The sequence below is a fragment of the Hylaeus anthracinus genome, unplaced genomic scaffold, assembly GCF_026225885.1.
Source record: "Hylaeus anthracinus isolate JK02 unplaced genomic scaffold, UHH_iyHylAnth1.0_haploid 11989, whole genome shotgun sequence".
NCBI lineage: Eukaryota > Metazoa > Arthropoda > Insecta > Hymenoptera > Colletidae > Hylaeus > Hylaeus anthracinus.
The window spans coordinates 8,557,088-8,571,849 of record NW_026534337.1 but is presented as its reverse complement, the minus strand read 5'-3'; the positions used below and the strand labels follow the sequence as shown (position 1 = coordinate 8,571,849).

Sequence of the window (14,762 nt, the reverse complement as noted above, 5' to 3'; positions counted from 1 at the left end):
CTATTTATCTTTTCTTTAATTTACGTTGTAATTCTTGTATTATATGACTTTTCGTACTATCGATGTACATAAACAGTTTTTCCATTTTTCGAATTCACGAAAATCGATATTTGATCGCCGAAAACTGTTTCGTCCCATCGTGCGGCGTGGCAAAAGGGTACATTGAAGTTTGCATAAATACACGCGTAGAGGACTAGAACTAGACGGAATATAAAATTCGTAATGGTGAAAATTTGTAATTTGGGAACTAAATGTATTAGGTTGTCCCGAAAGGTTCTTTCGCGAGTTGCGCTCAATTATTTTATGTGGTCGTGTTTATATATATAAACAATCTAATTTCATATTCATGTTGTAACAGTAATGGAGCATAATGAATCGTGCACAATTCAGTAATGTAACATAAAACATAAAATATTGTGGATGTATTACTTATTAATAAAGCGAAAGAAACTTTTCGGACAACCTAATATATACAGGGTGGGTTACAGAACTTGGAATAATTTTATCTCTTTTCTGAGTGCAATTGGAAAAAATATTAAAAGTTAAAGGTGAATGATTCGACGAGGACCGTATATCCCTTATTTGCAACCGTATTTTTAACTAGAAATGCATATTTTTGGTTGTGCATATCGATTATTGAATCAGACGGAATATAAACGGTACGAGACCAGTTAATCGAAGTCTCGTTACTTAGCGAGATATTTAATTTCCTCTCTGTAATATCAAACGTTGCTCGATCGCCCACGAATTCGGAAACTGCACAAATTCCAAACTGAAAGTATTTTTATACGACCCTCGATTCATAAAACGTTTAAGGAGGCTCTAGTCTAAATAGAAATAACGCCAAGAAAATGATAAAAATTTGTATACGGGTTAGATTTTATCCCAAAAACACCCACAAAAATTTTAGAAAGGGTAGGGTACCTAAAAGCTAAGAAATAAATGTTTCAGTTTTTCACTTTTTAACGTGGGCTCTTATGGGAAAATGCGTTTTCAACACACTCAATTACGTGCTACAAAGTAATTGACGCCGAGATTGGATCGAAAATTTTATGCATGATAGAAAAATATCTAAAGAAAATATATTGATTTACAAAATACTCCGAGGTTACTTGTAGTATTAATAATAACTTAAGGAATACTAGGATAATGCGTTTTGTCTCCTGCTATTGACATAGTATGAGAGATCTGGCACGCTGTACGAGACGTTAGAAAACGCGCGTTCATATACAAACAGTACTGTAGTTTGTCTGAAAATAATTGATTTATATTACTTTATGATACAATATAAATATATAATAGATATAATAACGACTAAAAATCAATGTTTAACATAATTTTTTTTATTTCGATACAAAATTGCGAACAATTGTAATATTCAAAATACTATGCCAGATCTACTACTACGTGAATCAAGCGACGATAGTAATTCTATTTTGACTTACAGCGTAACTGTAGAGCCTCCTTAACATTAAAAACTTTGTTAATTCACCAATTGCGCCAAGTGCTTCAGAAACAAAATACGTACAAATGTCCTATTCGATGCTATTAAATCGTTTTGCTTTCGCAGGTAGTCACATTCTGTTAGAGAAATTACGGAAATACAAGCCCAAGATCGCGGTTTTCAACGGAAAACTCATCTACGAAGTATTCTCGGGGAAGAAGGAATTTGGATTCGGAAGACAACCCAATCTGGTGGAGGGCACCAACACGGTAAGACGAAAGACTAATACTGCGATGTTTATCCAACGATACGTTTCTAATAACGCGATAACAATTGCAGTACATGTGGGTGATGCCATCGAGCAGCGCGAGATGCGCGCAACTGCCTCGCGCGGCGGATAAGGTGCCATATTACGCGGCGCTGAAGAAATTCCGCGACTTTTTGAACGGGACGATCACGCATCTGGACGAGTCCGACGTGGTGTTCGCGGACACCAAGCTCAAGAAAAAGGACCACGAGGCGATCGAGGACAAGAAGCCCGGCTACTGCGACGATCTGACGAACGAGGGGGACAGCAGGATCACCGACATTAACGGAACGATCGTGAAACAGGAGCCCAACTCCCAGATACCTGGAAAGAAGAAGAGGGGCAGACCTAAGAAGATAAAGAATCCCGAAGATCAACCGCCGCCGGATCCCGAGAAACTGGACGCGAACGGGGAGGTGATAAAGAAGCGCCGCGGCCGTCCCAAGAAAATCCACCAGCAGCAGAAACAACAGGAAAGGGAGATGAGGGAACGGGAACAGCAACAGCAACAGCAGCAACACCAGAGTATGGGTCACCTAGACGGCTACGGTGGGGTGGTTCCAAATTGTTTCTCGCCACCTAAGACGTTCGCTCACATGGCCCCGTATCCTCAACCGATGAACGACTCGGGCTACTACGGGCAGGGTATGAACGACAGTCCCTACAGCATGAACGCGAAGCAGAGCCCCGTACACTTGCAGCACTACAGCCAAAGCCCGAAATCCATGTCGCTCTCGTTCACTCATTCCGACCTCTCGTCGGAGATCAACACCGCGATCTCTTCCGAGAACAACTTGGAGCCATCGCCGTTGACTTCGCCCAGCGTCGAGCACCCAGACTTCGAGCCTCCGACGAGCATCTCCCAACAGAACATGAACAACGATCATCGTCAGTACAATCCAGCTGGAAACGGCGAGAACGGCCACCACGGTAGCCCCGGAACCCCGTCTCATCCGGGTTACCCGAGTTACATGGGCTACCACGAGCAAACCCCCGACCCCCACAACCCTCATCCCCATCAAACCACCCCAACGCCGTTGAGCCAAGCAACCGACGACCACTCTCACCACTCCCATCCGACTCCTCCGCACACGCATCCTCACACGCCCACCCACTCCTCCATGTCCCCTCACCATCCCCACGAGCAGTACGGCATAAAGAGGAACCAAGACGTGGCGTCGAAGAGTCTCAGCGACCTGGAATCTCTAGTCGACCAGATACCCAGCATAGCCGACGGTGGCAACCAACGTCTCCAACACTCCCATCCCGGTATGAACGACGACGGATCGCTCGCGGAAAAGATGGAGGCGCACCATCAATCTTATCTCTCCGGTTTCACCGGCATGTCCAACGCGGGAATGTCCAATTACAGCCCGCCACTGGGACCAGGGGGCACGATCTATCCGAGCTCGTTGCACAACTCGCCCAACGACGGCTACGGCTCCCTGTACACCATGAACGGCCGTCAGCACCAGGACTCGCAGCAACAGCACCAACAGCAACACCAACAGCAACAACAACAGCAACAGCAACAGCAACAACAGCAGCAGCAGCACAGCAAGTCTTACACGGTGGAGAATCTCGCGTCTAGCAATTACACGCCCAGCATGAGCCACGGGCACCCCGGTAACTCGTATCCAAACATAATACCGGGGCCCCATTACCCCGTGCCGATGGGATCGACGAACGGATACATTTTCGGCGGCCTCGAGCCCAGCTTGATGCAACGCACCTACGGGATGGGCGGTATGAGCGGCATGGGAGGAATACATCCATCCCTCGGTCACATGGCCAATCCTTATCCCTACAACGGTTCGTACTCTAGTTCCTTCGATGCCTATCCGGCACCGCCAGCAGGGATTCACGCGCCCAGCGCGAATTATCCGGGTGGTTACACCAGTGTTGGCAGCGCCACGCCGGGCACTTCTACGCCGCCGTCTTACCTTCCGTCTCACCACAGGCCGCCGGTCGACCTTGCTTACGACGGTGTATGATAATCGATGTAAAGCTATTCGACACGATAGCGATTCGAGCGCTATGTTTATCTTTTCTACGTATTTTTACACGTTTAGGATCCGTCGCCGGAATAATCGTCTAATGAAAACGCTTCTCGTTGCGGACGCTTTCTGGCACGACTTTGCTACTGCGATTCGCGAACTGCGCGCGTTTCCCGCCATACCCTACGTCTCTCGCGGGCCAACGGCCCGGTTCGTCGACTTTCGATTTTAACCTGCCTGGGCGGGACGGAAAATCGCTGGCGATTTGTGGAAAATTTGTGGAGTCTCGCATGTAAGAGTGGAATGTAAGAGTGGATAGCTTCAGAGATGTAAGTCTTTGGTACTCGTGGAGAACGCTTCGGGCTGCTTGAGGTTTCTTGAGAATTGTATTTTGGGGGAGTCTACGAAGTGCTGGGATAGTGAAAAATCAAAAATAGATATTCTTGGATGTAGAGTTGCAAGCGTTGAGGGATTTTATTAAATTCAGCAAAGTCTGCTGTAAGAGTCTTTACCTAGAGCTCTAAAGTCTTACTCTTAAGTTTTCTCAACTCTCATCCGTTTTAATTTCAATACAATCTCAGTAACATTACTTAAAACTTAGTCATAAAATAATCCATCTTCGAGGGGCAGAATACAATGTATTGCAGAACATTTTCCAATTTAATTTGGATCTTGCCGCATCTTTAAAGCTATCGACCAGCCGCAACTGACATTTCACATCCAGCACCAGATACCAGCGTCCTATCATTCCGCGGAGGTAGGTTAAAATCGTGGAGGGAGACGGGTTTGCGTCCTTCCCTCGTCAATCTCTTTAGCCTATATAGTTCACTATCTCCGCGTCAACTCTTCTCGTTCTCTACCTCTCTATTTCGTCGCGTTTCTCGTTGGTTTGTTTCTTGTCACTTCGCTCGAACCTCCTACCAGATCCCTTCCTCTCTGTCGCTCAGGATCAACGATTGCGCCGCGAGTAGTCACACGGACGCGCGGCTCGGTACCGTGGATAATGCCACCGAAAACGCGCGGCTTTTCATAAAAGTAAAAGAAACTAAAGGCTCTCCGCGAAAATGTTTTCAACCGACACCGTGGAACTGTGCTGTGCTTGCTAGACACTATCGATCTCTTTCTCGAGTTGATCGCGGATCATCGATAACGACGAAGACGGCTAGTGATGGGACTGAGACGTGATTTCTAAGCCATCGATACATTTACGTTTGAAACTGACGCTATTGTGTCAAATCATTCAAAGGAATATCTTCGAACTAGAGACTTGTGGACGCCATGGATGTAACAATCTTTTGGAGCAATAATTTACACGATTATGGTTCATACGACTGTTTAGAGGATAATTGTAGAGCGTGCGGGGTACTTGGATTAATCGCTGTCGGCCATCTTGAAACAGGATGTTGTTGTCTTAGGATTGTTGTTGCAACTCATCGTAGAACGAATCGTTACTTCCATGGCTCCCATTATAGGGGCCGCAGACGTAATGACTTTTTGATACGATTGTCATTGACGCAACTCTTTGAAAATGTCATCTCGATCGTACAGCGCTCGAGGTTGTCGCGTAATCCGCCCTGTAACGCGGCCATGTTGGATCCCAATGCGGCGCAGCTGTACAACCGATGTTCAATCAATCGTTAAGTATGCGACCCTTATTATCGAGACACTCGACTATAGATACCCATCGATTACAACAAGTTTGATACCTTTTAATCGCGTTCGCGACTGTCAAAAACGTTCATCGAATTTAGTGATATTTGTTCTGAAATTATGATTTAAAGATGAAATAATAACGATGAAATTATATCTTTCAGAAATCAATTAACTTTGAATATATAATTGAATATATTTACAATATTTGCAACTGGTAGTAGATTGTCTACATCGTCGTCTTGTTAGAAGGTCTCGATACTTGACGTACGAACGGTGTCGACGCAAGAAATACTAGGAACAAGTACACCTTACTGATTCCAACGATAACTCGTTTCAACAGCCGTTTCCGACCTCGAATGGGAATTGGCGCGCAAGTAAATCAACGAGTAGGTCATTGGATTGGTCCCATTACTAAAGACGGCGCTCAAGTTTCGTTCTCTTCTTCGCTACGTTCTCCTTTCCGTTTCTGGGCGGTTTCGCGGCGTTACTGTTATCCTTTTCATTATTGTTGAAAGGTACTCCGATCGTTTCGCTTGACTGGTCGAGTAAGTGCAATCTGTTGTCGCGTGAACGGTGGTAGTTTATCGAGGAGAACCGCTGCGGCACTTTGTCGAACCGTAACTTGTTGGAGCACCAAAAGCTTTTCACGAGCATATTATATCGATTGTTATCTTATTTTTGTTTCGTCTTCTCGTCTTTTCTGTTATCGTATGGGGAGAAATTATTTCGTTAATTTTTTTTCGTACGCGACGAGCACGCGTACGCACGTTAATATTAGCTGGTTAGCTGATGTTGACGAGTGAGATCGCTGACGAATGGTTACAATGAACCGGTAGTACTTATATTCGGGCGTTGTTTCGAGCGTTTCTTTCTTTCTTTCTTTCTTTTTTTTTTACAAGCCAACGGACAAGAAAAAAATATATCCGAATTAATGGAACATACATGGTGCACGTACGTTACTGTAATTTCCTTAACATCGACCAGAAGTAAACCTAATTATTACGAGACACACATGCATACATACATACACAAACACCTTTTCAACGATAAAGACGAAAGAAAACCAAGGCATTCCGAGAGATTTGGAAATATTTTCAGTTCCTGGTGTAAACAAATGCGATTTCGTAGAAATGGGCAAAACCGATGCATCCGTATTTGCGTACAACACATGCGTTGCAGGAAAATATATTAATTACATCAAAGCAATAACGCGGATACACGCGCGATGTACGCACGGTTGATCGCCAAGCTGTACATGTTTAATGCGAATCTAGTCAATTCGATTCGTTGAATCGTAGCACCGTTTAAACTGCGCGACAAGCCGAGAGTAATTTTGCGTGCGGATGAATTCGGGTATGACGACGATAAGTAGAACAAAACTAAACGAAAGGACAAACAAAAGAAAGAAATGAAAAATATTAATAGAAAAAAAACGACCAAGAAACATCGAATTACGCGATCGGAGGGAGTAGATGGACCCCAGACAAAATTACGAGTAAAACGACAATTATTATTGTGATTCATCGTTTTTAATTGTAATCGTTGCAATAAACGTAGAGAAGAGATCTCCTCGTTCGAAGAGATTGTATAGATAGAGTAGGCAAGGCGAGAAAGTGTAACGCGAATGGTAGGAGAAAAAAGATTGAGTGCATGGTTATCCTTCTTTGATAATGCACGCGAAGTTACGTTATGAAATTTTGATTGGAGAGAATACGAATCGGAGAGCGAGTGAGTTTTATTTAAAAAGGTGCGAAGACATGTATCTTGACTAAAACATCTAATGTACCAGTCTTTTGTTTGTTCGTTCTTTATATTCTTTGATTTACATTATTACTGCGTCTTACATCTACATTTACAGAGGCTCCTATGACTCCTCTTTTCTATCTATAGAATCTCTTTGGTTTCGCACGTGGAGATCATCCGTGGTGGGATCGTACGCGCGAAACGCTTCACCGTTAATCGATCACTTGCGTTCCATCGATTTCAAATGAAACGAAAACAACGAACGACGATAATTCGTCGTCGTCGTCGGCCGAATCTGAATCTCCTAGTCCCGTTTGTCATTTTCTACCGAACCATGAACCGACGAATCGTGAAAAAAAGTAAACGATTTTAAACGTTGTGCGCACGCACGAGCGACGAATTGTGTATGTTTTGCGGTCTGTACCGAGTCTATCGGCTGTTCAGGGGCCACGGACGTGACCATTTCTCGTGTAATGATTCGTAGTGAACAACTATCGTCGATACGACCGTTTGAACAACGATTGGAAAGTATTGCATTTGTACCAGGGCGGGGTTGTTGCACAACAACGTTGTTGTTGTTGCAGGGCGTGGCTGTTGTTACAACCGAATGTGTGGTGACTGTTTCAATGATTTTCAAGCTTGGATTTGTAATACTTTTTGATGCTTTGTGTACGAAATTTGATCAAGATCTAGTTGCGTGATTATTCTTATGGTCAAGTGCGCTGTTATTCGGTGAGATGTGTTACAAGATTATGTATTACAACTTGTTTATATTCCCTAATGTAAAATGTATTCCAGCCATGTTTATTATGCGTCGGTACCCACGATGGTATTTCTTTTTTCGATAAGAAATCGTTGCGTCGCTAATAAAAATCAATGGGTCCAACTGTTGAGTGATTCGATGCTAATAGACGAATCAAAGCAGAGAATCCAAAAGTATCACTCAACAGTCGCACAACCGAATGCACCCAACATGAAACAACGTTAGACAAAATTCTAGGCTTCAACTAACCGGAAGTTTACCAATATCTTCGTCTCGTTCCCTTCTTTGGAAAATGTACGAAATATTTGCAAATTTCACGTTAATCGAAGCCTAGGATTTCGCTCCAACTCTGACGTAAGCGGTCGATTGGTCGTGTCGATACGTGATGTGATAAATCGTCGCGTCTATGGTCCCTATTAGAATAAAGAAAGCGTCGCGTACGACGACGTTCGGGCAGAGTGTTTCCATGTACAGACTGAGCCACGCGCCGTTAAGCTTCTCGCTTATGAAGTTTGTAAGCTTTTTTCTAACGAAGCCGCATATTTAATAGTTATTATATCGTAAAACGCGTCGTTTAAGGACAATGCACGGGATAAATAATTTAAGACCGATCGCGGGGACGCCTTCTTCGTCCGTGAAAACGAAACGGACGCGGCGAAATCTCGGCGAAGAGAGAAGTTCTTCGACGAACGCTGTCCAGAGGTAGCCAGAATTTTATTCGTTTGATGAATAACGAGTGAAGTCTCTTCACAGCGAAGTTTACTTTGTTCGCGACGTTTATTCCATTGAATTCCGTAGTAGTGTCACGTCTAATGTTGGTAAATCGAGGGAGCTAATTATATCGATATGTGAAGCAGAATTAAAGAATTTTTTTTTTTGTAAATTGATGAAACAAAGGGATGTACACAAAGGGTAGAAAACGTTTAAAATGAAATGAAGGGATATACAACGGGATAAATCATAGCAAGCAATCTTATCGATATTCGAGGCACTACCTCCTTTAAAACGAAGCACAATTTTATTGTGTAATTAACATCGTCATTTTTTTTTTGCTTTACAAACAACGAATCACAAGTTTACTTTTTTCATATTTCGTGCGTTTAAAGGAGAATTCTGGGCATCCCTGAACGGAGTAGAATTAGGCGTCCCCGTAGTCGTAACCTCGCACCCCGCTACCGCCATATTGAACGTCGTTCTCGTTGCAATTTGTTTATCGGTTTAAATAATCGTTGACTCTCGACATCGCTGTGAAATATTCATACGTTACCGTGATTTTTATAGTTATCGCGTTATGTTGTCTCGTTAATTATATTTCATTGCATCTGCGCGTTTCGAACAATCGAGGATCGAGACGTTGTCCGCGCGTCGATACGAGCGATCGACGAGCGCGTAAAACAGGTATCGATTTTAAATACAGATCCACGGCATAAATCGACATCCTCCTTTGTCGCTGTACGACGCTGTAAAATTATGCATCCGGCATGATTGATATATATAAATAAATAAATAAATGTACGTACGCGCGCGCACGCGTATGCGCGGCTGTAAGCGAATTAAACGGTAACGAGAGTAGACGAAGCCCGCGCGTTTACGCGTACGCGTGCGTACGTTTACAAGATATACATAAAGTATAAATATATTATATATTGACTATCTACGATAAGCGAGAAACATTTATCTCGAGTATTCACATAGGATGTGTTGAAAACATTTAAAATGATGCACAGGGTATAGATGAGAAGAATCGTTGGTATAATAACATGATGTCTATATAATGAATGTTTCTTTTGTTCTCTATCGGCCTCAAGGACACAATGGCTCGTACGATCGACAATTAACTATAGTAGATGTTTTTCAAGAATCCATTCCGATTCAGTGATGGAGCAGTTATAGCGTTAAGTGTCTGTCGGTGTTAATCGTTTTTCATCGATAAGCGAAATGCGAAACGAGCAAAACGAAACGAAACGTAACGAAACCAGAGAGAAGCAAGAATCCAAGATGCAGAACAAGGGAAAACGGAAACGAACGCATACGCCGCGTCGAACGGAACCAGCCATCGCTACACGAACTAATTGAACATTTCGTCGATTAATCGAATTAACTTGATTGTAAATTGATCGCTAAGGATTAACTATTAAGTATAAATATATTATACAGATTTAAGTGGTTTCGCTGTTGATCGTATCGAAATAAAAAAAAAAAAAAAAAAACGAAAGATGTCATGGTAAATTTCTTTAAAATAGTATATATACGTATATATGATTTCGTATTCGTAAATGTATTAACGTTGACACCGTTCTATTAGATTCGTAATTATAGAACTACAAACGAGAGGAGAGAGCGGGGGGTGAATTTTGAAGAGGTACAATTTCAAGCCGTGAAACTTTCCTTATACTGCTAAACGTAGATTAATATGTACTCACCAAAACACAAAACATTGTAGCATAACGATATTATTACACGAATTACTATCAAGCGTAGGTAGTTCTTTTTTCTTTATTAATTTTAAAAATGTCTCTCACGCGAGCTACTGTTTATGTATAATAATTACAGTTCTGCAGTGATATTAAATAAAGTATGAATAAAAGTATATTTAAAAGTCAAAAAGTAACAACATAAACTGTTTTTGAAATTCGAAAAATTTATACATTCGCACGTGCGTTAATCATTTTATGACGTTACGTTGCATAAAAGAAAAGAAGGAGCTTATTCTCGCTCACCGATAATTACCATTTTCGGTGCATGAGATTATTATAGAAACTATAGAGAGTATACTCTCGAGAAACTATTGAAGCTGTGACATTCTTCGTTATATCTCTTAATTGGTAAGTATAAATACTCAAGTTACTATTTATATGAAATAGTTGCAGTGCTAGGTGAATCTATACAGACATCAAAGAAGGCATTAGAAATAAAAATGTAAGCAATAGATTAAAAGAAAAGTGTACATTTTCATACATTGCGTTATAGATGAAGCTACTGCAGTACAAAGTAAAGTATATAAAAAATGTAAAGTGCATTTAAAAGTAGGCAGTATAAAGAGATCTCGATCTATAAGCATTAATACAATATTAATTCATCTGCAGAATGCTCAAGTCTATACAGGATTTGTCATGTAAAGTATGTAATGTTACAACCCAGAATTATATTTTAATCTAAGTTTATGATAATATTTACCACAGATTATGGAAATAATAGTTACATTCTTCTTCAGCACTATGCAGTTAATAATTTTATATGAAGTAAATGATATAAAATCATATTAAAAAGAATTATTTCTATTGGTTTTGTAATTAAAGTTTAATTTTAATTCATATTCAAATTTTCGCGCGCATTTTCAGTACATAGGCGTAGCCATCTAGCGGTAGAGAGGTTGAACTAACTTTGGAGTTCGGTCAGCGCCTCTATCGGGAAAACGTCCAAGTTTGTCACCGAAATAGTTCATACTTGGAATGGTAGATGGCGCCATTTGTTCACTTACCGACGTGTCGGTAATTTCAAACAAATGGCACCATCTAGCAGTGTACATAGGAACTATTCGGCGACAAACTTGGACGTTTTCCCGATAGAGGCGCTGACCAAACTCCAAAGTTAGTTCAACCTCTCTACCGTTAGATGGCTACGCCAATGTACTGAAAATGCGCGCGAAAATTTGAATATGAATTAAAATTAAACTTTAATTACAAAACCAATAGAAATAATTCTTTTTAATATGATTTTATATCATTTACTTCATATAAAATTATTAACTGCATAGTGCTGAAGAAGTATAAAAAATAAAAAGATTAACTTAGTGTTCAGTTGGCTCCGCAAATACATAATACATATGTGGACATACTAGCACTTGTAGTTCCTTTTTTTACAAAAAAAATCGAAATGAAATAAATAATTTAAATTACTTTGCGAAAAGTTTTTAGTGAATTCAGTACAAGAAAATTATAGAAAATAATTTAAAACAAAGTTTATTTAATATAAAACGGTTAATTGACTTATCATGTACAAACGATATTGTTGAGCTTCCTTTAGGATAAGTCAAACAATTCAATTTTATACAACGTTAGGAGAATGCGGGACTTACTAACAGGATCTTACGAAAAGTCATTATGAAATGAATTTAATTTAAACATTATACAGCCGATGATAAAAGTGTAATGCTTTCATTCTTACTGCCTGACTGGTTGTAAACTGTTATTCTTTTACAAGTATCTTATAATTATAATAATAGTATAATATTAATATTATATCAGACAGATTCACACAACGTTCGCAGTATGAAAAGTGATTTTTTTCTTTATATACTTTTTGTTTCATTTACGTTCATTTCTGCTAATGTTTACGCTCCCCAATGACTAATACATGTAGCGCAAATACTTGGTAATCGTTTCCATTTAAAAGTGAAAAATGTGTAAAAACATGAACCTTCGATGCGACGACGGTATAGAGCATTATTTTGGGGAAGGGAATTTGCGTATTGTTTTTCACTTGATTTCTCTCATTAATATTAATAATTTTGGATTCGCTGAAATACTCCTAATTCCTGTCAGTGGCTCGGAGCTTCTCTTCGACAGCTTCCTCGGATGCCTCCGAAAGGTCTGTTGCCTGTATGTACTTTTGCACACCAACTAAGGACTTTTTCAAAGCATCAAAAGAACTGGAGTACAACATCTTCTTCTTAACTTTAGCTGTGTCGGGACACCACGACATCAAGAACAACTTTTGTTTCTTGGATGCCTGAAAAATAACAAGTTTCATTGTAACATTCACATGCCTGGATAACATGTTTATTCGTTTTTATGATCAATAAAAAAAAACCAAACATTACCTCAGAAGTTCCCTGACACTGATGAGTGTATTCGAAATCGAAGAGGCCATAGCGACATTCTTCGCTACCACCTTTTTGCAAATCTTCGAGGAAGGCGTCGTAAGCCGTATCGCGTGGTCCGATGACTTCAACGTCAATTTGCTTCTCGTCCTTAATGTAAAAGATTACATATCGATGCTTTTTGTCTTTTTTAATCTCCTCGTACGTTGTCTTACAAACGTCAGCTACTGTTACTCCAGATGCCTAAACAAATCAAAACAAAAACGAACGGCTATTAATTATCTTTATCAGCAAGAAAGTCAAGTAAAAAATTAATGGAAGGTTTCGAGTATACGCAGCCGTCGTCGATACTCTAACGATAAATCGAGTGTAATACTGAGCTCCCAACACGTTGCATAATCGTTCGATGAAAATACGCTGTTTAGAAAACTTAATCGCACCTGTTGAAACAGATATCGGCGACAAGAAACTTGTAACCGTTCATACTATTTATAAAATGGTTCTCTATCGTATGAATACGAACATGTCTACATAGGAGACCGTGTCTAGGAATTTCAGCGCATGGGGCAATTCGATTTTTTTTATATTAACCATTAAGACAGAAATGTAATAATACAGTGATAGTTCAGTGTAACAATTTATTCTAAACAGATATTATTTTATAAATGAGAACAGAGTGTTACAGTAGTAGTCGATATAACTTTTTTTCTCTTCTAAAGACAACCTGTCGACGCCCACATAAGATGGCGCTCAGGAGCACGTGTCTCTTCTGGCCTGCCTTGTCACGGCCCTGCATGAACGCCTTTTTTCGTACACGAAATTTAAGTGCAATCGCGAAACCTTTATTTTGACGAGAAATCAGTCAGAATACCACATAATTAGAATTAATGAATGTAGTGGACTACAAGTGCATTAGTAATGGACAAATGTTCTGTAGCCCCTGTCATGCAATCCCCACCCCAGACGTCGATAAGTGATCCCTCTTTTAGTACCGTGCGAGCGAAGATTTACGAGGACGTCAGACATCTTTCTCCACTGCGATATATCGCAGTCGTTGACTGACGAGGTGATCGTGGTAGTATCGGAGCTATCATGACGTATCTAAAGTCCCTAGATATACAAAATACCGATACAGGACATACAGGTTATATGACTTTACATTAGAAAACGAATAATTTAAACTGCATCGTTGTATTCTAAACATTATTCTTTTAGGAGACTTTGGTTAATACCTACTTCTCCTAATAACTACACTTTCAAATTTAAAATAGTCTAAACACAGGAAGTTGACGAACAGATTTTAAATATATTGAGCTGTCCGGAAAGTCCATGTTGATTTTTGGTAGGTGGTACAGGTCTGAATATATCGAAATGGTTGAAAACAAATAACATGTATACATCCCTTAAAAGGTGAAACGGTTGTGAAACAAAATGGCACCTATGTAATTCAATAAATACATGTATATATATTATATGCCTTTGAATTTTTCTTAGAAATTGGCACGAACTTTCTGGACAACCTAATAGAATGTGTTATAGACCTGTACAAATACATTGACGAATATAGCCCATGTTTAAATGTAAGGACATATTTTACAATTTGAACATTTAGCATTTCCTTTCTTTATTTATAACTTTACTTCTAATCGATACTTTTCCAAATGAAGCGATAAGCTGGAACCAAAATGGATTCCAGTGGTTTGTGTATCTAGGGACTTTAAACGCTATCAGTATTACGCGTCGTGTTTAGTCGGGCCGTTTAAGCTTATTTCGCGGGCAAACGTGGGGGATGTACCGAAATAAATTCTTCCCACGCATGAATCCTATACTAAAAGAGATCGGACGTCCATTTCTAAAGTTATCCCTTGCGCGCGGGGCACGTGCCACACGGTACGATGGTCCGTTCGACTTCGTATTTCCACTCTGTGGAAATTTGTGAAATACGTCCATGACACAACGTAAAGATTTTTAGAGGTGGGGGAGAGCAGAGAGAGAGAGAGAGAGAGAGAGAGAGAGAGAGAGAGAGAGAGAGA

General features: G+C 40.4%; 2 protein-coding genes across 3 annotated transcripts in view; one reads left to right on the top strand and one right to left on the bottom strand.

Moving 5' to 3' along the window:
• LOC128887441 (uncharacterized) overlaps nt 1–9,739 on the top strand; it is a 118,385-nt gene extending 108,646 nt beyond the window's left edge. For both annotated transcript variants that reach the window (XM_054143297.1, XM_054143296.1), the window contains exons 8-9: nt 1,571–1,713; nt 1,784–9,739. In XM_054143297.1, the coding sequence (XP_053999272.1) occupies nt 1,571–1,713; nt 1,784–3,745 (2,105 nt within the window). In that variant the 3' untranslated portion in view covers nt 3,746–9,739. The remainder of the gene's footprint in view (nt 1–1,570; nt 1,714–1,783) is intronic.
• A 2,266-nt stretch (nt 9,740–12,005) lies between these two features.
• LOC128887452 (cofilin/actin-depolymerizing factor homolog) overlaps nt 12,006–14,762 on the bottom strand; it is a 6,986-nt gene continuing 4,229 nt past the window's right edge. Inside the window, exons 2-3 of the mRNA XM_054143331.1 lie at nt 12,730–12,972; nt 12,006–12,638 (exon numbers count right to left, since the gene is read on the bottom strand). Of these exons, the coding sequence (XP_053999306.1) occupies nt 12,438–12,638; nt 12,730–12,972 (444 nt within the window). The 3' untranslated portion in view covers nt 12,006–12,437. The remainder of the gene's footprint in view (nt 12,639–12,729; nt 12,973–14,762) is intronic.